This window comes from Petromyzon marinus, chromosome 5, assembly GCF_048934315.1.
Source record: "Petromyzon marinus isolate PM22_M1 ecotype Great Lakes invasive population chromosome 5, UKy_Petmar_22M1.pri1.0, whole genome shotgun sequence".
Taxonomy (NCBI): domain Eukaryota; kingdom Metazoa; phylum Chordata; class Hyperoartia; order Petromyzontiformes; family Petromyzontidae; genus Petromyzon; species Petromyzon marinus.
The window spans coordinates 3,558,560-3,582,030 of record NC_133671.1 but is presented as its reverse complement, the minus strand read 5'-3'; the positions used below and the strand labels follow the sequence as shown (position 1 = coordinate 3,582,030).

At 47.4% G+C, this 23,471-nt stretch overlaps 1 protein-coding gene across 1 annotated transcript in view; it reads right to left on the bottom strand.

Moving 5' to 3' along the window:
• ACADM (acyl-CoA dehydrogenase medium chain) overlaps positions 1-21,781 on the bottom strand; it is a 29,516-nt gene extending 7,735 nt beyond the window's left edge. The window contains exons 1-9 of the mRNA XM_032946713.2: positions 21,674-21,781; positions 17,116-17,218; positions 14,754-14,851; positions 12,037-12,106; positions 9,138-9,238; positions 7,601-7,681; positions 3,631-3,761; positions 1,880-1,988; positions 736-876 (exon numbers count right to left, since the gene is read on the bottom strand). Coding sequence (XP_032802604.1) covers positions 736-876; positions 1,880-1,988; positions 3,631-3,761; positions 7,601-7,681; positions 9,138-9,238; positions 12,037-12,106; positions 14,754-14,851; positions 17,116-17,218; positions 21,674-21,709 — 870 coding nt within the window. The 5' untranslated portion in view covers positions 21,710-21,781. The remainder of the gene's footprint in view (positions 1-735; positions 877-1,879; positions 1,989-3,630; positions 3,762-7,600; positions 7,682-9,137; positions 9,239-12,036; positions 12,107-14,753; positions 14,852-17,115; positions 17,219-21,673) is intronic.
• Positions 21,782-23,471: the final 1,690 nt, after the last annotated feature.

Sequence of the window (23,471 nt, the reverse complement as noted above, 5' to 3'; positions counted from 1 at the left end):
ACGCCGGGGGAAGTCTCAAGACACACAAGGCAATGACACCCAGTCATCACGTGATGCCCAGGGGTTATAGCCAAACCACGCACTTTGTCGCCCTCTTGTGGCCACGCCACTTACGAGCAGCCACCCCCACCCCCACCCCTCCCCCCCGGAAGGGTACGGACAAGCGCGTGGGAGTGCACTGGGGATGTGTGTGTGTGTGCATCTGCGTGCGCTAACGAACCCAACGACCCGGGTTCGATTCCCGCTCACGGCCAACACCAGTGACAATTATCTAAACCGGTCCAGGGCCACCCCTATGTCGACTCAGCCTCAAATGAGTACCTGGTGCAATGTGTAAACATCGCCGCTAGGGAGACAAAGGCGGCCGGGCGTGGTGCTGGCCACCCACCCACTCGTGTGCCGTGCCGGCCTTCATTGGTGCTCGCTAACAGCACTTGCCCCTACAGTCTGTTAAGGCTATACGGGGGATCTTTGTCTTTTGTAGGCGTACAGGCCAACACCAGTGACGATTATTTTAACCGGTTATGGGTCTCCCCTAGGTCGACTCAGCCTCAAACGAGTACCTAGCATGGTGTGTAAACATTGCCACTGGGGAGACAAAGGCGGCCGGGGGTGGTGCTGGCCACCCACCCACTCGTGTGCCGTGCCGGCCTTTATTAGGTGGTACTCGCTAACGGCACTTGCTTCTACAGTCTGTTATGGCTAAACGGGGGATCTCTGTCTTTGCAGGCGTACAGGGGGGCGCGTCTTGTCGAAAGCTCCCATGGCGATCTTGAAGCCGGCTCCCTCTCCGATCAGAACGTTCTCTTTGGGGACGACAACGTCCTCGAACGTGATCCCTCGGGTGTCAGAGCAGCGCTGGCCCATGTTCATCTCCTGTTCACGTCACAAGACACGCGCACACAAAGACAAAGATCTCCCGTGTAGCCTTAACAGACTGTTGGGACAAGAACTGTCTACGAGCACCTATGAAGGCCGGCACGGCACACGAGGGGGTGGGTGGCCAACACCACGCCCGACCGCCTTTGTCTCCCCAGCGGCCATGTTTACACACCGCACCAGGTACTCATTTGAGGCCAAGTCGAGCTCGAGAAGGCCCAGGACTGGTTCCAATAATCGTCACTGGTGGTGGCCGTGAGCGAGAATCGAACTCGGGTCACCGGGATTGTATCGCAGTGCGGTAGCCGCTACACTACCGCTCCCCTCAGAAACACATAAATACACACGTACACACGCAGACAAATGCGCGGGCACACACAAAACACGCGCACAGAGGCAGGTAATGTCACTTTTACGGCCTAAGACCGAATGTGTACATGTGCAACGTTGCAAAAACGCACGAATAACTGTCCACCCAGCAGTATACCTGGGTACAGCACAGTATTCATAGTTGTGCTATACACAGGGAGCTTGTGGTGGGATAAATTGTGGGTACTCCTACACATCTCAACACATCTGCCAAGCGTGGCAGGGTGGGCAAAAACACTCTTAAGCTCCCTCGAGTAGAGGCCCTTCTGCCAGCTGTGACATGAGGAGGCATGTTGCAGGGCTGCCCCTTGACCTACTGTGGAATCTTGAAATGCGGTTGCAGGTAAGACAAAACGTGAATATAAATTGTTTTTGATAACAGGGTTTGAAAATACCAGGTGGAATGCTCACAATGCACAATCCAATGGAGGTGTCTGCCACAGATATACAACTTCAGAAGGCACCAGGGTTGATGATGATTAACTAGCCGGCAAATGAATTAGCCTACAATAGACATCAAGACTCATGAACTCACATGGATTACACATGCGCAAAGTCAAACATGCCACCATGTGATCTCTGTGGACACGTACGCAATCTGACACTCGCAAACACAGACACACACACACACCTTTCTTCCTGGCACGACTCCTGGCGTGTCAGCATCCACAATGAACCCCGTGAAGGCCTTACTGGCTGGAACCTTGGGGTCTGTCTCGGTGCGCGTGAGAACAAAGTACCTGGACACACAAAGACATAAAAGACCTTTGTGGCAAGTGCTGTCATTGAGCACCTATGAAGGCCGGCACATCACACGATGGGGTGGGTGGACAACACAATGCCCTTTGTCTCCCCAGTGGCGATGTTTACACACTGCACCAGGCACTCATTTGAGGCAGAGTCGACTTAGGGGAGGCCCAGGACCGGTTCAGATTATCGTCACTGGTGTTGGCCGCGAGCGGGAATCGAACTTGGGTCGCCGGGTTCGTAACGCAGCGCTAACCGCTACACGGGCACTCCCCACCTCGACGGGCACGTGTAGGCACGGGCAAGGTCGCGAGGTAGTTAACATCTCACCACCAGAGCACACCTCATACATAACTTTGGCCTTAAAAGGAAAGAAAACATCTACAGTCGGCAATGACTCTTCTTCACAGTACAGTAAAACCTTGGATTGTGAGCATAATTCGATCCGGAAACGTGTTTGTAATCCAAAGCACTCGTATATCAAAGCACTCGTATATCAGTTGTGATCACGTGACGCTCGGCAGACAAAGTGTACACGTACTGCTCGTATTGCAAGACCTCGCCCGTTTATCAAGTTAAAATTTATTTTAAAATTTTGCTCGTCTTGCAAAACACTCTCAGACCAAGTTACTCGCAATCCAAGGTTTTACTGTATAGAGATATCGAGTTGTCTTTGGTGACATTCAAAAACAGATTTGTTGAGATTCGCCATTAAATATAAAACACGATCCGGCGCCCACCTCGCTGATCTCGTCAAGGCGCATAAATCATCACGCAAACTCCGGTCATCCTCGGGGCAGCAGCGTTTGGTGAGCCATCGAGCAAAGACGGTCGCCGCATCGCGCTCTTTCAGATGCACGTCTGCGGCCGCCTCGAACACTCTTCCTTCCGATATTATCAAGCCACTGAAGTTATGCACTTTTAACTCATCTATATGGAAAACTAATTTCTTTAGAATTGCCGATTCTGATTCGTTATTCACGTCACATTAGCTGAAGGAACCCCATATTTGTATCTCTCCCATGCAGTGGACATTGACAGAGGACTGTATGGCAGTGAGAATGGGGGCAGTCGCCACACACTCCTCACATGGGACAGATCATGGATTACTCCGGAACCACACATGCGGCTCCTGCACCCATTCATTGCGTTCGTTTACCCAGGAAAGCCTCAGTCTTAAGACTTCTTCAGGAAGGCCTTGCCAAGTATTTTTCAGGAGGGGGGTATGATTGCTATGTTTAATTCCAATTGACTAATTTGCGGTAATTGTTTAAAATTTGCACCATGACGCCCAGCACCTCTGATTTCCCATGCCTCCAATTAGTACGGTTGGCTACGTATGTTGCAAAAGAAGTTCAACATACATATAGCACACAACGGCCCACTCATTTCAAATGACGTCACGGGATCTTCAAAGTCCACTGTGCAGAAGACGGCTCCTCTTTCATTGCGATCGCACCAGCAGTATTAACGAGGGCAGCCACTGCATTGGAACCGCGGACCTCTGCAACACGCAGTGAACATGCTGCCGCTCGGCTGTGACACCGTACAAACTCTCGCTTCTGCACACAAGACTTGCTCCGCCACCAAAGCACTCATGCCCACACACACACACTCCTGCACAACGTCACAAACCAGTTTGCCTTGCCACCATTGGTGATCCACATCTTTTGACCATTGATGACGTAAGTGTCTCCCTTCTTCACAGCACGAGTCTTAATTCCAGCCACGTCGGAGCCGGCTCCGGGCTCGGTCACTGCATAGGCCTGGAATGCAGACACACACACACACGCAACACAGGGGCACAATGACAAATGTTATTTAACATCAGCACAGCTTCTGCAGCCAGCAGAACACCCTGTAGGTTACGACAATGTGGAAAAGGCTCACCACTCTATTCTTGCTTTTCACAATGTGTTCAGGAGCTAAATGCCAATGTCTGATAGTCACAGAAAGGCTTCAGTTGAGAATTCATGTAGTTTTGATATTCCTCCTCTGCTGAAAGACGCAGAGCACTGAGCGGTTTACTTAATGGTCCATAGTTTGGGATTCATGGCTGCAATCGTACCGTGGCTCGTGTCTTTCATTCTCCATTCACGAAGGTGTGCGCATCGGCCTGTTGATGTAGTGTATGGTTACACCGCCGGTTTCTTTCCGAGGAGGAACGTCAAAGCCAGGAGGTGTGATGTTTGGGTCTGAAATGGAGGTGTTCATTCTGGAAGTCCACGTTGTTCCATTCTGTTCATGCGCTTCACTAACGGGCAGTCATGGAATTATTTACAGCTTCCAGCGACCGTGCATGTGCTATTAAAAGAGTTGGTACTGCCCTTCCACACACAATGAGCTTTCTCAGGCAATGAGTAGTGTTGTGGACACCCCCACTCTACACCCTGTAACTGGATCACTGCTGGTTGCACAGCAGCAGAACCAACCGCACACCTGCATTGGAACCAAATCTGAATGATGGGAATCCCCCAATATTACGCAACAGACAAAGCAAAATTAATCAGTTTATCGAACCCTAGTTTCCAAATTGACGGCAATTGTATGATTGGAGATGCACTCTTACGGAAACAAATTTAGCCCCAAGACAGGAATAAATTCACTCAAATATGCAGCGAACTTTTTTTCATCCACATATTTCATGGAAAAAGTGATCAAATTAATAAAAAACTCAAAATATGCCACGAAATAAAAAATACTGTACAGTACTTAAATCAAGAGGTAATTGCTTTACAATCTATTTCTGCTATCACTTGCACTTAATGGCCTCTTTCCAGACATCTTGCCTTACTTTAACTAAAGTCGAAGCGGTGAAACAGGGCAAATCCCTGCAGTCACTACAGTAGCGTGATCAACACAAAGGAACGAACCAGAACCAGCCGAGCTTGGGCGGAGCAGAGAGCAGTGGGCGAGATGTTAACTGCCTCGCCTGGTAAATAGGAGGTCGTGGGTTCAATCCCGACACCCCATCGCCTGCTACTGCTGTATATTTGGAGTTTGCATGTCTCTCTCTCTCATCATCATCACGGTGGCTAGGAGATGTTAACTGCCTCGCCTGGTGTACAGGAGGTCGTGGGCTTGATCCCGACACCCCATCGCCTGCTGCTGCTGCATATTTGGAGTTTGCATGTCTCTCTCTCTCTCTCATCATCATCACGGTGGCTAGATGTTAACTACCTCGCCTGGTATACAGGAGGTCGTGGGTTCGATCCCGACACCGAATTGCCTGCTGCAGTATATTTGGAGTTTGCGGTGTCTCTCCCTCTCTCATCATCATCATCACGGTAGCTAGGAGATGTTAACTGCATCGCCTGGTGTACAGGAGGTCGTGGGTTCGATCCCGACACCCCATCGCCTGCTGCTGCTGCATATTTGGAGTTTGCATGTCTCTCTCTCTCTCTCATCATCATCATCATCACGGTGGCTAGGACATGTTAACTACCTCGCCTGGTGTACAGGAGGTCGTGGGTTCGATCCCGACACCCCATCGCCTGCTGCTGCTGCATATTTGGAGTTTGCGTGTCTCTCTCTCTCTCATCATCATCACGGTGGCTAGGAGATGTTAACTACCTCGCCTGGTATACAGGAGGTCGTGGGTTCGATCCCGACACCCCATCGCCTGCTGCTGTATATTTGGAGTTTGCGGTGTTTCTCTCTCATCATCATCATCACGGTGGCTAGATGTTAACTACCTCGCCTGGTGTACAGGAGGTCGTGGGTTCGATCCCGACTGACGCCTGCTGCTGCTGTATATTTGGAGTTTGCGTGTCTCTCTCTCATCATCATCATCACGGTGGCTAGGAGATGTTAACTAACTCGCCTGGTATACAGGAGGTCGTGGGTTCAATCCAGACTGACGCCTGCTGCTGCTGTATATTTGGAGTTGGCGTGGACTCTTCTCCGGGTTCTGGTTTTCCCCTCCACATTTAGAGTCAACGTCACGCGTTTAGAGTATTTGGCTGCTATAAATCTCCACGTGATAAGCCACTTCGTTGAGCTATTATCTATGGCCAGGTCGCTTCTGAAAAATAGCTATATAGCTCAGTGGGGGGCCTTACCTGGGTAAATAAAAACGGTTTAGTTTAGTTAGAGCACGGGAACAGTGTGCCATGTAAAACACGTGGAGCAGAGTGAAATGCGCACGGGGTCAAACGACAGACCGCGCGTTGTTAAGATTTTAACCCACAAAATAGAGATTCAAATTTCCATGAACACGATGTTATCGGAAACGTATATATGTTATTCTTTCCCTAAATTCTAGGTTCGGTTATAGCTAAATTATGTATACCGAGTTGCCATACAACAAGGGATGACTGTACTGGGTCGTTAAGACACACCTGAAATTGTCTAACAATTGTTGATTAATAATTAGTGCGATAAACGCTGGTACACGTGACATTAATATGGTTTGTCTGTCAGGTGATAGATATTAACGACGCCAATTTTTGGTCAGAAATCTGTGGCCTTACCCAAAAATCTACTAGGAATCAAAATATTAACTGATGGAAGGTGCCCCAAGTTACCTTGTCCCGTCACTCTCCCTTGTCCACAGCCCACGCCATTTCCACTCAATCGAAGGTATAGATTTGTGTGGTAGTTGTTCTGAATGTATATAAGAATGCGTGTGTGTGTGCGCGGTGGTGAGCGGTAGTGGTTAGCCCACTGCACTACAAACCAGGCGACCTGGATTCGATTCCCGCTCACGGCCAAACACCAGTGACGATTATCTGAACCGGTCCTAGGCCTCCCCTAGGTCGACTCAGCCTCAAATGAGGACCTAGTGCAGTGTGTAAACATCGCCACGAGGGAGACGAAGGCGGTCGGGCGTGGTGCTGGCCACCCACCCCCTCGTGTACCATTTCGGCCTTCATAGGTGCTCGCTAACAGTATTTGCCCCAACAGTACAATTCAAGACTATGTGGGGGATTTTTGTCTGTTTGTTTTGTGCACGGTGGCGCAGTGGGTAGCTCACTGTGCTACGAATCTGGCAACCCGAGTTCAATTCTCGTCTACCACCGACTATCTGAAGCAGTCTTGGGGCTTCCCCTAGGCCAGGGGTGGGGAACGTCCGGCCCGCGGGCCGTAGAAGGCCCCCGAAGTAATTTGGTCTGGCCTTGCCAAGGCAACCGCAGGCGGGACTCGAAATTCAATAAATCTAGGAGCAAACCTGGAAAAGCAGTTGCGAGTAGCAGCAACATCATCAATACCAGCTAACATCACACGCCTCGCCAAAGAGAAGCAGTTCCAGCCATCACATTAGGGGTGAGTAAATTAAATGTTTGATCGAATATAACAGGCAAATTTTTAAGTTGATCATTTTGTATGGCCCGCGAATGATGTTATAAATATCCAAATGGCCCTTGCCAGAAAAAAGGTTCCCCACCTCTGCCCTAGGCCATCTCAGCCTTTGGACGAGTACCTTGTGCTGTGTGTAAATAATCACCACTGGGGAGACAAAGTCGGCTGGCTGTGGCGTTGGCCACAAACCCCTCGTGCCGCTCCAGCATTCATCGGTGCTCGTTAAACAGCACTTGCCCCCAACAGTCTGTCAGACGCCATAACGGTGAGATCTTTGTGTGTGTGTGTGTGTGCAGCGACGTACACACATGAGAGGCTCTTCTGTCATTCTGCCCAAGTACTTCTTCTGTTGAGCTGGATTTCCTGCCAAAATCACCGGCATTTGCTGCAAAGCAAAAATAAAAATTTACACACACGTACACGCAGGCAGACCATGAAACAGTAAATTATGAATACGCTTGTAGATTAAGAGGGCAATAATTGCACGCGCACTTATGTGCCTATAGATAGCGATTTTAATATGCCAGCACAGAGGGGAAATGCGTTCTCCAGCACTTTAACGAAATTTGCTGGTGTTAGAGAGTTGGATAATTAGTGTGACTTAAGTAATTAATTACGTACATAAAAGCTATGCAGAACACGGGCGCAATGGGGGTGGGCATGCATGGTTGCGGATTCATTTAAAGTGTGGCTTATGCACAAGCATGCGCGATGTTTGCCAGCATTGTTATTTTTTTGTTGAAGACGCACACATTTGATGCGAGCCCATGCACTCTGCGTACGTTTGCTCCGTTGAACGTGTACGTTTGTAGACGTGGCTTTAATTTTTCCATCACGCGCTTACATTTGCGTGCAGTTTCATTGGATATCTATCTCGACGAGGAAGGTTAGATAATGACGTTTCAATTGCCACACAAGCAATCGTCCTCAGGTGGGATGAGGACGATTGCTTGTGGTGATCGAAACATCGTGATCTATTATTTTTCTACGTGACTTTACCGAAAGAACCAGAGTATGGATTCCTGCAGTCACGAAAGCTTCAAATCAAGAGGTTGTGTGATATAACTGGCTTTAGTAAAGAAACCCTGGTGACGTGTTCATTTCCAGGCCATGCACGTGAATGGCCCATGCATTTGAACATGCAATTGGGCCCTCCCTTAGGTCAACTCAGCCTTAATTGAAAAACCAGTGGCAGTGTGTCAACAGTACTGGGGAGGCAAAGGTGGCCCTGTGTGGGGTTCATGTTAACAGGTACTTCCTAATAGCATGTTCCCCTCTACAGTCTATAAAGATAAACAGGGAATCATTTGTCTTAGTTTGTGTGTATAGGTTATGTATGCAGAACTTCTTTCGCACCGTATGTAGCCAACCGTGCTAATCGGAGGTGTGGGGGAAGGACAAACTAAACACAAAATTGATTTTTAAAGAAATTAGTTGTCAAGTGGCTTCCAAATATCAGAAGGAACTGCGTTTCAGACGGTCGCAGAATCGCATCCGAAAGTACGTGATGACCGTCTTTGTTTTATGCTGTGGACCACAGCCATAGAACCTTTGGCTCGTCATCGAACAAAGACTGTCACTTTATCGGGCTCGTACATTTGGCATAACCCACAAGATTATCCGAGACACAACGCGTACATTGTGACTTCAGGTCACAAAGGATTACAACAGTGAGATTGGCACAAACACGCATTTCTCTCACCAATCCAGTTCACGCCTCCACAATTCACGCCCATAAACACAGAAACCTCCGCCCCCCCTCTCTCAAGGTCTGCGTGCCCTCGTGTCCAAGCAGTCCAAGGAAGCGTCGCGCCACCGAGCGGGCGTGCGTCTCCACGTACCCCGAGCGAGTTGGCCTCGATGGCCGTCTGCACGCCCGTGCAGCCGAACGCCAACTCCTCTGTGACGACGCAGGCATCGAAAATCCCCAACTCTGGCCCTCCTACGATGCACGCAAACACAGCGGTCATGCACAACTCATGTCACCACGACGAGCAAGGCGAAGACCTCGACTTCAGAAATCCTCTTGGCAATTGCCGCTTGCGAGCACACGAGGGTGAGCATCAAAGACAAATATTCCCCCCCGTGTTGCGTTTCCAGACTGTTGGGGGGTAAGTGCTACAAGCGAGCACCTATGAAGGCCGGCACGGCACACGAAGGGGGCGGGTGACGAGCACCGCGCCTGGCAGCCTTTGTCTCCCCAGTGGCGGTTTAGTACATGCCACACCCGGTACTAATTTGAGCCCAAGTGGACCTAGGGGAGGCCCAGGACCGGTTCAGATAATAGTCACGGGTGTTGGCCGTGAACGGGAATCTAACTCGGGTCACCGGGTTCGTAGCGCAGTGTGCCAACCGCTTCCCAGACCGTAACACCCAGTCAGTGATTTCCTGCTGAAATGATCATTGCGGCATCGGTGCTCATCGCCTGTTCACAGCACCGAGCCAGTGGCGAGTCTATCCAGAGAACAACGGCTGACTTCCCCACAAAGTGGTCATCATTTTATTAACCTCGGGAGGGATTCTGCTAACTAAACCCCAACCTGGATGAGAACTCGCATTTTTACGATTTTAAACCGCTCACTCTGACGCCGAGCCACCTGTCCGGTCACGCATGTGGAAATAAATCCTTACACTCATGACACAAGCATTGCATTGTACGAGTTGGCATCAAGCAAATATCACGGTGGCGAGATGTTAACCACCTCGCCTGGTATACAGGAGGTTGTGGATTTAATCCAGACCCTGACGCCTGTGTATGTGGAGTTTGCATGTTCTTCCCCCGTGGACGCGTGGATTTTTCTCCAGCTCCCTCAGTTTTTCACTCCACAGTTAAAATCAAAATGTGTTTAGAGTATTTGCCTGCAATACATTTTCACGTGATAAGCCACTTCGTTGAGCTATAATTTGTGGCCAATAGTGACCTCTGAAAATGAGCTGTATAGCTCAGTAGGCCTTACCTGGTAAAATAATAAATTTGTAATAATTGAACCAGCAGTCATCGGCACTTCGTCTTCATTCCACAAAGGACTCCTCACAAAGCCCAGTCAACCTTCGTGCTTCGACTATCAATGTCTGGAATTATCTTTCATTTCTCTTTCATTTGAGGGAGGTGCAGTTGAGACTCAGGTGCTTGGCACATATGAACTACAATGCTTTGCTGATCGTCAAGGAACATAGACCATCACGCCAACTCCGCATCGCGTACTTTCAGATGCACTTCTGCGGCCATCTGGAAGGCTCTTCCTTCGATATTAGGAAGCCACTGGAGCTATGCACTTTTAAATAATCTAGATAGACACTCATTTATTTAGAAATATTTTTTATGTTTAGTTTGTTGTCCTTCCTCCCCACACCTCCGTTTAGCACGGTTGGCTAAGTACGGTGCAAAATAAGTTCAATATACACGCGACTAACAAACGTACTCAATTACAATTAACTCTTTTGTCAACATTGTATTGCCTTTCGTTTGTCCACGCTGTTGCCTGTTAAGTCCGCACACTAGCGGAGCCAGTGGGTGGGGGGGGGGGGGTGGCACGTGACCCCCCAAATGATCCAATCGAATCCTAATTTCGATCGGATCATTGGGGTTTATTAGTAATAAATCGGCATTTTGCGACCCCCACTGCCACTGTGTAGCATATTATTACGTGCCAGGGACTCTATGAGATGATAGGACAATAGTCCGAGTCCATAATTGGCAATAAGTAACGGCAAAGCAGTTATGACTCACAGAATTGTGCGCAGTTGCGTATACAGGACACGACTTCCCTGAAGGCATTCACCTTCAGCGAGCGCGATGCCGATCACACAACGCGGTTCGAATTTGACCCTCGATCGATGGCCGAGCCATTGCTGCACACGCGTCGAATAAAAAGCAAGGGACAAGTCCTTACTTACTAACAACTCCTCTATCATTTTTCATTGCTGGAGGGGTTGCCCCCCCGACGTGAAAATCCTGGCTCCGCCATTGAGTCCGCACCACATTGCCCACTCACCTGTCAACGTATCATTCGTATAAAAATGGTGCCTCCAATATAAATGATTATTAATAACTAGCTAGTTAGCCTGTCCTAGGACGGAAGTTGTAATATTAAAGATGTCAATTAACGCTTTATTGTGATTGTAAATTACGTAAAATTCGAAAGCGAACTTTCATAGCCGCACGATCTTCTGCGTTCGTCTAAAAATGCAGGCACACATTAATAATAATAATGAGGGCGCATGTGGAGTGACGTCATGCGCAGGACACACACACAGCCTTTTTTGGCTCGTTATATTAGTTGCTGCGTTTATTTCTTTATGAGCTGTACTATCCATAAAGAAAGGTGAAAATGAAAGCTAAATTGCGTAAACAAATTTTCGTTTCAGCTCCACCTTCTTCATGCGGAGTGACGTCACCCGTTCATGATTATTAATGACGGGGGGGGGGGTCCATGTGGAAGACCCCCACCTGTTCATGATTAATGCGGGGGGGGGGGGCTGGTCGTCGTGGAGTGACGTCACGTGCGTTACACACAGACATTTTTGGCTCATTATATTAGTCAATTGATTCTTGGGCAAGCAATTCAACAAGTTTCTCATTCGAGTCAAAAAGTGAAATTCAGCCACGCAGGGTTCCAGCCTTAGTCAGCTGCAAATGCCACGGTGGTGTCAACTAGAGTAAATCTCAATTGTACAGAATCGGTGGAGGGTCTGGAGCGTCGTTCATCTTGAGCCATCGCTGTTATTTATAGGGCTTACCACAATGCTCAGGGATATGAGTGTTCATCAGTCCAAGCTCCCAAGCCTTCTTGATGATGGAAACTGGGTACTGTATGCAGTCAGACAAGGGCAGGAACATACGCACAGGTTCAAAATGCAAGGTCACACGAACACGTATGTGTGTGTGTATATGTTTAGTTATGTGCTCCACTACCAAGCCGGATTCTCGAGTTCGATTCCAGCTCACGGCCAATACCATTGACGATTATATCTGAACCAGTCCTGGGTCTTGCCTCAAACGAGTACCTGCTTCAATGTGTTAACATCGCCACTAGGGAGACAAAGGCAGCCGGATGTGGTTCTGGTTACCCACCCCATCGTGTGCCGTGCCGGCCTTGATAGGTGCTCGCTAACAGCACTCGTCCCAAAAGTCTATTCAGTCTACACAGGGGATATTTTGTCTTGTAGTTATGCACCTGCAAACACCAAATTCGGACAAAAAACAAGGCAGCTCTGCAGCACAGCTGAGGACATTTCTGCAACTACTCAGAGCATCGTTGCCATGTTAATTTAGTTTGGCCATCAGATCATTTTGCATTGACAATAAATCACAAGAATCTGAAACAGTCTGATGAGACTTGGCAGAAATATTATTCGGGTCCAGCTATCGCGATTAACTATGGCATTATGGTAATTTGTTCTACTACAGGAATAATAATAACTGCAATCACAGCTATAAAAAATAATTAACTACCAGAGTAACCAATCCTATAGCAATCAATTAATACAGTAAAGCTATAATCACACTATGTATACTGCATCTATAATTACACTGTAATGGGCCTGCACAAACTTTGATCAATGTTTACATCTCTGCAGTGGATTTACAGCACACCTGCGCAATGCTATTAAAAACACGTTTAAAAACTCCGCAAAGTTAGCAAAAATAGCACGTAAATAATCCTACCACTTGACACATTTGGCTAAATGGACTGAATATATTTTCTTGAGATTATAAAAAAAAATATTCAGTAACCTTACTTATTAGAACCAATTAAATTGTATCGAGATACATGCCAATACCAAAACTAAACAGTAACACTTTTCCCTGCTTGGAAATTTCTACCACTGATGAAAGCATGCATATGCAATTATAGTAGAAACCCTCTTAACGACCACCCCTGCTAACAAACGAATCGCTTAACGACGGGCCTCCATGGAGCCCAATGTGTTCACTTACCGACCATTCCCCTGTTAACGACGGGCTGTTGTAGGTACAGTAAATAGTAATTAATGTATCAATTAAGCATGTTTCTTTTAATATTATGTCTTTATAATGTTGTTGGTATCTTTATGGATTAATATCCATTATTTAAAGTAAGGGTAACTTTCTAAGAGAAAACAAAGAGTTCACTTTCGATGTTATCGGAACGAATTGCGTGTATTTCCTCTACTTGCTTAACGACCAGCTCACCTAACGACCGGTTTGATGGAACCAATTACCATCGTTAAGAGGGATTCTTCTGTAGCATTTTATTGGAAATTAGCAGCCAACCCTCTCAGGAGGCAACCAGAAGTACTCAATCAGTTGTCGTTTTGTAGACGTGCACGGTTCTTTTTAAATGGTGAAGTCTTAACATTTCATATCCACTTTTTTCACACGTAAAATGATAATTGTACGTATAATCTGGCGATGCTAGTATTGGTAGTGGTGCACATGCACAAACAACAACCTCACATTTGTAAACAACACCGTGGCCTTGAAATGTAAAAGTACAGTAGTCTCTCGATAATCCAAAATCCCGGATGATCCACAAATATCCGTTTCCCGCGAATCTTTATGCCAAAAACCACTAATGTAGGTAAAAATTATGTTTAACTTAAGAAACGTTAGTTTGTTAATGATTGCTACCCATTCGATTTAGAACGAATACTAAAGATGACCGAATACTAAAGATGGCTGATCGATGCACGTGCTCAGTGATAACACTTTCCTGCTGCCCTGCAGGAAAGTGTCACAGCAGCAGAGCCACGCAAAATCAACATCAATAAAACTCCATCCAGTGTTGTAAAGATATGCAACGTGGATTCTGGATTAACCAGCACATATTTGTTCGGTTTAAGCACGTGACTTGTATTAAATATTTTAAAGAATAATCGATTACTGTTTTTAGATTATGTATTGGGGCTTAAGGGAAAATTCACGAGTTATTCATTCATGTCAAAATCTCAGGTGCAAATCGGATAAACCACACGAGGATAATCGAGAGTCCACTGTATACAGTAGGCAACATTTCAGGCAATATCCGTTCTTTATAGCACAAAGCAAATAAAAATGTTGCCGAGTCTATATTTTTCCTTCAAAGGCCAGTGTTCCTGACAAATGCATTGAGTTTTCTGTGAATTGGACATATAGATAAAGACAAAGGCATTCGATTTAAGCTGGAAGAACAACACCATGAGCGATGAATCTCTTGTTTACAGGTGTCTCGCCCAAGCTGGGGCCAGCGATAGTGGGCAATTGCAGATGAAAAGTTACATCGACAGACAGATTAAACAAACACAAACTCATCCATACATAAACGTGTGCCAAACAACAGAATTTAGATTAAAATAACAGCAATAGTTAATGATACGATTGTTATAAATATTATGCCACTTGTGAGCTCGTCTGTGTGTGTGTGTGTGTGCAAAGACATGCCTACTTGTGTTAATGTGGATGTTGTGTGTAAAACTGTTAATGTGCCTATGCATACCTCTCCTGTACGGTCTAAATTTGCTGCAACTGGAATAATCTCTTCAGCCGCAAATTTCCGAGCCATTAACTGGAACTCCTTCTGTTGATCCGTAAGTTCTGGAAATGCGTGGGGACACGGGCAGGCACAGACATACGCACACATTATAGTGACGGCACATGGCTGCATAGACGTGTGGCACGGCAATCGCAGCTGCCAGTGGCGGTGACCATCACCTCAGCGCCTGTGCTAGGCAATGTGCTCTTTGAGGTCACCCCCGTGAAATTGTCGAAGGCTCACCTCACATGAGGTCACGGGACAGACCCAGGGTGTTATGGGTGAACTACTGAGATCACTGACAGATGCATCACGTGTGCTCCCCATTACGCCAGCTTACTGCATTTAGCCACACAGCGCTCTGTTTTTGTAAGCATTGCTCCTCTGCCCTCTGTTCTTGTTAGAGGATGACTGCCCCATAGTGTCCTTCACGATCCTCCTCTAGAGGCCGATCTTGGTACCAGTCATTGGCGAGTCCAATCAACTTCACATCCCCCTGTACGACTTCTGCCCATCATTTCCCTATCCGGTGCCACGCCCATTTAGCACCCTCTTATCCCGGCTAAACAGAAGCTGCTTCGGCATGTGGTGCCTGGGTATGCGGCCTACGTGACCCAGCCAACGCAGCCTCATCTGCCGGAAGAGCTCACCGATGGGACTGTGTCTAGACCTTTCAAGGATCTGTGAACTCGCACAATTCAGCCTGGTTAAACCCAGGATGAATTGTAGGCAGGCAAGTTTGAATGTTTCAAACTGGCACAGATTGTTCCTTTACACGTTTTACAAGCATAGAGAACTGTAGCCGAGAATACCTGAAGCTTCATTTGCAGCGAGAAGCCAGATAACATCCAAAAAGCGTTATGCAGCTGATTTGGAGACCTTTGCTGCCAAACCAAAACTGGTCATAAGCACACATCCCAGGTATGGGAACTCTTTCATTCTCTTCACAACTGCCCTATTACTCATGTGGAATTAAGGGGGTGGAGTGTTTGACAACACAAAATACCCAGGCAGGTGCTTTGTTAAGGTGGGGCGGGTCTAGAATTAGGAAATTAGTATATACATTTAGTAACTCGTGAATACATGAATACAGAACTCGCGCTGAACTCCAGTAATCCATAAGTGTACGTCGTGCCAGACCACCGACACCGGGGAGGTGCGTGCAGAATTTTACATCTGAAACCGTCTGCGAAGATTAAGCACGCCCGCTCGGCTGCCCGCTTAGTCCTCCCTCTCGCATTAATCTCTCTCTGACCTTGCTCGTTGTGCATTTTTACTTTACACGTACTTACAGTCGACTCGTTTACACGTTTTGGTATAAACGAGCCGACTGTGAGGTCCATTCAAGAGAACGCGAATGCAATCAGGGAAAGTGTTGCGGCTAGCACTCCTCAGTGATACATAACAACTGTGCGGCGTTGATATCAAACGCCTGCATCTCCTGAGGAGTCCGCCTCCTGAATTCCTCACCATCACCACCACCTCCTTTGTCATCAAATCATCATCATGAAAGGTAATAAAAAAACACATTGATCTTTCAAATTACATTATTTATTTATTGTAGTAATTGTTATTAAACTTTAACCATTTCCCCCCTATGTGCACTCGTACCAGGAACGTAACGCCCGTTTTTCCCAATGGAACGAGGTTTCTGCATTCGCGAGCATTTTCAAGAACGTAACCCTCGCTGACAAGAGGGTTTTACTGCGTTGAGTTTTTCCAGAAAAAAAACAAAATACATCATTATTATTCTTAGTTTTTTCGGTAAAGTCACGTTGAAGAGAAACAACAAAATAACAAAATATATATAAAACAATAAAAAATTCTCACGACGTTTCGACCATAACTCAAACGGTCATCATCAGGTGTGTCGGTTTGCATAAATTTATTTTGAAAACGGCATATTTATTTATATATATAAATTTATTTATATATATATATAAATATATATATATAAATAAATATGCCGTTTTCAAAATAAATTTATGCAAACCGACACACCTGATGATGACCGTTTGAGTTATGGTCGAAACGTCGTGAGAATTTTTTTTATTGTTTTATATATATTTTGTTATTTTGTTGTTTCTCTTCAACGTGACTTTACCGAAAAAACTAAGAATATGAATTACTGCAGTCACGAAAGCTTTAAATCAAAATTTACATCATTATTATTATTACTACTACTACGTCTAAGTAGTGTGGAGAGAGTATGTAGACAGCACAAAGTCACTGACAAGTGAACTAAGGAGCAATGAGAGAGACTGGTAAAGTGATAACATCCGCTTAACGACTCAGCAGAACCAATCAATCCCGAGACGTGTCTCACCAAAGTTGAAGCCGGAGGCCAGTGCTGAAGAGGCCGTGGAAGGCGCATGGGCCGAAGAGTAGGGCCGCACCTGGAGGCCACACTGCAGGCCATTCCTCACCGTCTGCGTGCGCACAAAAACAAAGATCCCCGGCATAGCCTTTAACAGACTGAGGTAAGTGCTGTTAGCAAACACTTATGAAGGCTGGCATGGTACACGAGGGGGTGGGTAGCCAGAATCACACCCGACCGCCTTTATCTCCCCAGTGGCGATGTTTTTACACATCACACCAGATACTGATTTGAGGGCGAGTCGACCTAGGCGAGGCCCAGGACTAGTTCAGATATTCGTCACCGGTTTTGGCTGTGAGCGAGCATCAAACTCAGGTCGCCGGGTTCGGAGCGCAGCGCGCTAACCGCGCCTTACATAGGCACACAACCACAAGGCTGCGTTTCACGAAAATCTGTACATGTAGCGCTGTGGCATAGCGCTCAACTCGCAGGGAGTCAAAGCTTGCCCATCATCGCCAATGGATTGATAAAAATACTTGATCAATTTGTGGGATGTCAATAGTGGCTGTCCTACAGAGGGGATTGGTCCACTCCCACCAAAACATTGAGTTTTACCTCCGTCTCAGGGCCACCTAAGTATGGGCACCGTCTCCCAGTGTATGTCTGAGCATGCCGACTCTTTAAATATGACACTGTTGATCCGTACATCATCTGCAGATGTGTTACTTTGGCCAAGAGGTCTGTGCAAATAATGTAAATTGCAGACATAACAAAGTTGGAAGGGAATGGTGGGGGGCTCCGATAGACTGAATACCCCCCACAAATAGGCGATATGTTTCATTAGATCTAACCCATCAAATCAAAACAACCAGGTCTAAACACATCAGACAGGCAGGCCCTTGCGCAAAGGTGATGGTGCATTACCAGCATCTCACAGCCACGGGGAAATGTACATCTGTTGTGTGCTCAGTTAGGCTTCCCAAGTGGCGGCGCAGCTTCTGAAAGATGTGTAATCACGCGTAAACACGTTCATTGGGAATACATGATCTGAATGGACCCATCCCATTTTAATTTAACGGAGCCGCTAATTGGATTAGAAAGGAACAGAATCACATGCGTGAGCAACTGACAAATATTATTTACGAACAAATAAGCTTACTGTTCATTCAGTACAAAAGTACAATGTATTCATGAACGTTTTATTATGAACTAAAATTTGAATACGGGAGACCCTTGAATATGACACGGGTGCATCGTTCTTTGAAACTATAGCGGGCAACCTCTGCACACCAATTTAGCTACTATAGCGGGGGTTAGTTTTGACCTTTCGCGGGTATACTGTACCCAGAAGTACTTTATCATTGGCTGATACTGTGGTGAGGGGCGGGCGATGGACGCGAGGCAGTCAGTCGCACCTCAACCTTTGCCATGCAAGCATATCGTAGATAAAAGTCATCACTTGCCACTGATGTTAGCCATGGTTAGGAATTGAACTTGGTTCGCCAGATTAATAGCGCAGTACACTCACTGCTTCACCACCAATACCTATCAACTTAACGCTGGGAATAATTTTACAATGAACATTAATGTTTAAATAGCACAACTCATCAATTAATAATACAATTATCAGATTAAGTATTACTTGAAATCCAACTTAACCCACAAAACAAATATTTATCAGTTTGAGAACAGGATCTAATCCGACATGTCACGACCTTGACCTCATGTGTATCCGAGTAAATATCATTTCGGTTGGGGTAAGATGCCCCCCGAATACAGAAAAGTGTTCTTCCGATATCAGGAAGCGACTGGAGCCATGTACTTTTAAATTCAATAGGTGACTCATTTCATTAGAACTGCTTTTTGTGTTTGGTTTTGCTGTCCTTCGCCCGCACCTCTGATTGGCACGGTTGGCTACGTACGTTGCAAACAAAGTGCAACATACAACACATACATACACCAGCCTCTAACACATGACAGACAGCATTGGTGATGCGGAACGGCATCCAAAGTAGGGTTCTCGCCAGAGGACGACCTCTACACAAAGCAGATGGAGCAGCTCGGCGTAGAGGTGAGACTGCAGCATCACAAGAGCGAAAAGGGCTGGTGTCAACATAAATAGGAGGCCTTCATCTAGCAGTGGATAGATCGTGGCGGATGATGAAAATACCTTAATTGTGCACACAAAAAAACGTATATTTGTATACACGCTATAAACCGCCACGAAAACTCAACGGAGCGCCGTAGCAGCGGTGTGCCATGAGTGAAAACACCTCAAATGTTTGGCCTTCCAGGGTATTCTGCTCAAATTTACAATTAAATAAGTAATATTAATTAAAAAAAACACGCTTTAATGAAATGTACCGTACTAGTAATGGAAAAACTTCACGAAGTGGCCCCGAAGCTCGCCATAACGTAAGGGGCCGTGGTCAATTACAACCAACATCAGTTGACAGTGGACAATTAGACCCAAGCCGAAACATAACATATAAAAAATAATGTTTAAAAATATATATTTTTAATGATAGAATACAGTATTGTCATCAGTATGACATAAGTATACCAGGTTTGCAGTCGATACCGCATTGGGAAGTGGGTAAAAATTCAGTTGCAAGATTTGAGGATACAACAAGAGACAGAGCGAGTTAATAAAAAGCGTGTAAAAAAATATACCGATCTCCTTCAGGCCTGATGTTAATCAGCGATCAGATCGACATCACCTACAGACGGAGTATTCTCTGCCTGGCAGGTGTATGGAGTTGGGGGGGGGGGCATGCTGATGGTAGGAACGCATTCGAGAACTGATCGGCAATTCTCTCTTGCCACGTCGTCGATAGAGGCGCGACTGGAGAAAGTGGCTTTTGGCGTCGCGCCACTTCGCAAGGGCGTCCTTGCTAAGTGTATTTTTAACCCGGGTGCATGTCCAGGGAGAGACGGAAATGTGTCAAGGTTCAACGCAGTCAATGTGCGGCACCCCACTCACTACCTGCGCTGTGCCAAAGTGCAACGTAAGACACAGACAGAGATCCCCCCGTGCAGCTTTAACAGACTGTTTGGGGCAAGCGACGTTGGCGCGAGCGCCTATGAAGGGCCCGCACCGCACACGAAGGCGCGGGGTGGCCAACACCACACGCCCGGCCGCCTTCGTCTCCCGAGCGACGATGTTTTACACACCACACCAGTTGACCTAATTGGAAAGCCCAGCGCCGGTCCAAATGTGTGCGGGAATCGAACTCGGGTCGCCGGTTTCGCAGCGCGGTGCGCTAACCATTGCGCCACCGCTCCAGAGCACCACCGGTCACTCCCGGTGACAACCACCGGTCACTGGTGAAGCGGACACCGACGGCAAAGTGCTCTGCCACGTGTTAGCACGGCAGATAGCCACACGAGCGTGCGCTCACTACCAGCGTGCCCCATCGATCGCGACTGCAATTGCACCAAAAATAAAACTATTCGTTATTTGACCAGGTAAAAGCCCTACCGAGCAACGTGGCTCTTCCAGAAGCGACCTGGCAATCAAAAAACGACGATAACTCACCGAAGCGGGCTTATCACGTGGGCATTTACAGCAGCCAAAACTCTAAACGCGTGATGTGGATTCTAAATTTGGAGGGGGGAGAACCGGCAGAAGAGTTCCACGCGACCACACGGGGAGATAAAGCACGCAAACTCTAAACAAACAGCTGCCGTCAGGGTCGAGATGGAACCCGCGACCACCGTGGGTCCCCCCCCCCCCCCCTATACGTGCGCAGGTTTGACCAATTCATTTAATTACCAACCACTAAAGGGGACATCGACATTGTTGCTAAGATTGCAAAAACACGCTCCCTTGCAGGGTCACGATCAGCTTCCAGGCGGTCGCGTTGATGTTGTTGTTGTTGTGACCAGCGCCGTCCAGACTTCACGACCATTGCTCGCAGCAAGACAAACAACAGCAGCAGCTGCCTCCACCACCGTTAAACTCGCGTCACGTTATCACCGTCACGGACGGCACTGTTGTATAGAGTGCACCACCAGTGCACCACCAGCAACACGGTACGGCACTGATATCGTGCACGGACGTTTGTACGTGAACACGCGGCACCCAGTACTGTAACCAGTACCACGAGTACGTGTACACACACACACAGGGCACTACCACGAGTACGTGTACACACACAGGGCACTACCACGTGTACACACATACAGGGCACTACCACGAGTACGTGTACACACACACGGCACTACCACGAGTACGTGTACACACACACGGCACTACCACGTGTATACACACAGGGCACTACCACGTGTACACACGCTGCACTACCACGAGTACGTGTACACACACACAAAGAGTACTACCACTAATACGTGAACACGGGGCTAACACCGCCAAGTAACACACGGTCACCCAAGGAAGTCCCAAAGGGCGACCACCGCTCGCTGCAGCCTCAAATGCCCTGGACTCCGCCGTGTTGGGGCGCGGGTGGCGGCGTCGCAACGCCCGCGAGGGGTTCGCACGAGCGAGGGGTTCGTCGTCGTCGTCGCCTTCGTGGTAAAACGCAACAACAGCGCGAGTCGCCCTCACCTTGGCGATTCGAGCAGTCACACACGCAGCTGCCATCTTGCCTTCGAGCGTCTCTGCGTTACGACAAAGCCCCACCCCCAAGTATTTATACCGCCCCTCCCCCCCCCAGCGAAAGCCGTGGGCGGGGGGGGGGGCTCGCTACAACCAATCACGAGAAGGCGATAATCTGGCACGCGCACGCCCCCCTGGCTCCCTAGCCAATCGCATAAGGGCGGACCCCCCCCCACTACACTCCACCCCCCCTACACCCCACCCCCACACCTACACCCCACCCACATCTCGGTAACAAACAACAACATTCCTGGTTCTTTCGGTAAAGTCACGTAGAAGGGAAACAATAAAATAATAAAAAAAATATAAAACAATACAATTGTCACGACGTTTCGACTGCAACACAAGCAATCATCATCAAGTGTTAAAACCACAGCAAGACATTTAGAAAAAAAAGTGGCGTTTTTTTAACGTTAGCACCACGGAGAGCGATTTGGCAGTTATTCAGATGGACGTGTCCATCTATGTTCGGAAAAGAGGAGGGGGGGAGACGAAAATAATGGATGCGGTCTGAGAGCCACCTTAAGCGTGAACAATCAATTAAGACCCGAAATGGTTTATCAAATGATTGCTAAGCCAGAATCTATCTTCTCGGTTGAAATTGTCTCTGTGTTTGTATATGTGGATAGCCTCATGAACGAATCTCTCATGGTAGCCAGATGGCTTGCAAAGAACCTCTGTCTTGGAGAATTTGGCCCGTGGGGAGTTACTTTACCATGCAAGTAAACATATGCTACAGGCCCCGCACTAGCTTAATCCGGCACTGGGTGTGGGGGTTGGTGAAGATACCTCCCACGGGCCAAATGCACCACGACCACGTGGCATTGTGGCAGTGCCCGGCGCTGGCTAAGTGCAGGGCGCGGTTGGCCCCAAATGCGTTCTGCCGTAGCCCCCGGGAAAACTTGGCTCAGGCTCCGTTACCGTGGAGTCTGGAAATCCCTTCCACCACCCCCTGGGGTGCGAGATTATCGAAAACACAAATTAAGCACCGGCACGAAAGAACAACGACGTTTTTTTCACCAAACCCTACGTATGTATTAGCATTATGCATTTTTAACGATTCAGAACCAAAGGCTAAGAACCACTGTTCTACACCTTTTCAGATCCATGGTCAAAATATATATAATGTCTCCTGCTCTCTACAACTGCTTGAACTACGATTGCATTTACACACATCCAAATTGTGTTGTATACGATGGGAATTCGTTCCGTCAGCGTGGATTTGGCGGGAGTGGCATTGACCTCGTGAAAAAAAAAACACTCCCAACGCGATGTACAGTACTTGGTTTTTAGATATTAATTGAAGACCATTATGACGTCATAACGTTCATTTGATTGTGGGGAGATTATTGCAAAGCTGCCGACAACGCCGCACAGAGTTAAAGCCGTAACTTTAACCCTTTTTTTCGTTCTAAGTTAAGTTGCAAGTAGTCTGGCTAGGCCGCCTGTCCTCGTTTTCACAGGATCGTCCTCTGCAAGGTCTTCCCGGTGACATCGTGTCCCTGGTTTTTTGCCGGTTTACGCAATTATAACAATGTTGCACCATCCAATACAATGTTGTCCCCTCTGCCGACATTGAGGCGTTCTTCTTTCCACAAAAATATGTCCCGGTGTTTTGTACCAGGGGTTTGCGGCAAACCCTACCTTGAAGCCGGTCAGCGTGAAACGCGACCGAATGATGTGAAAAGCAACGCAGCGCGCAGCTAATTACGCTGCGTGTGCGGTTGTGAACTTTCGCGACCGCTGC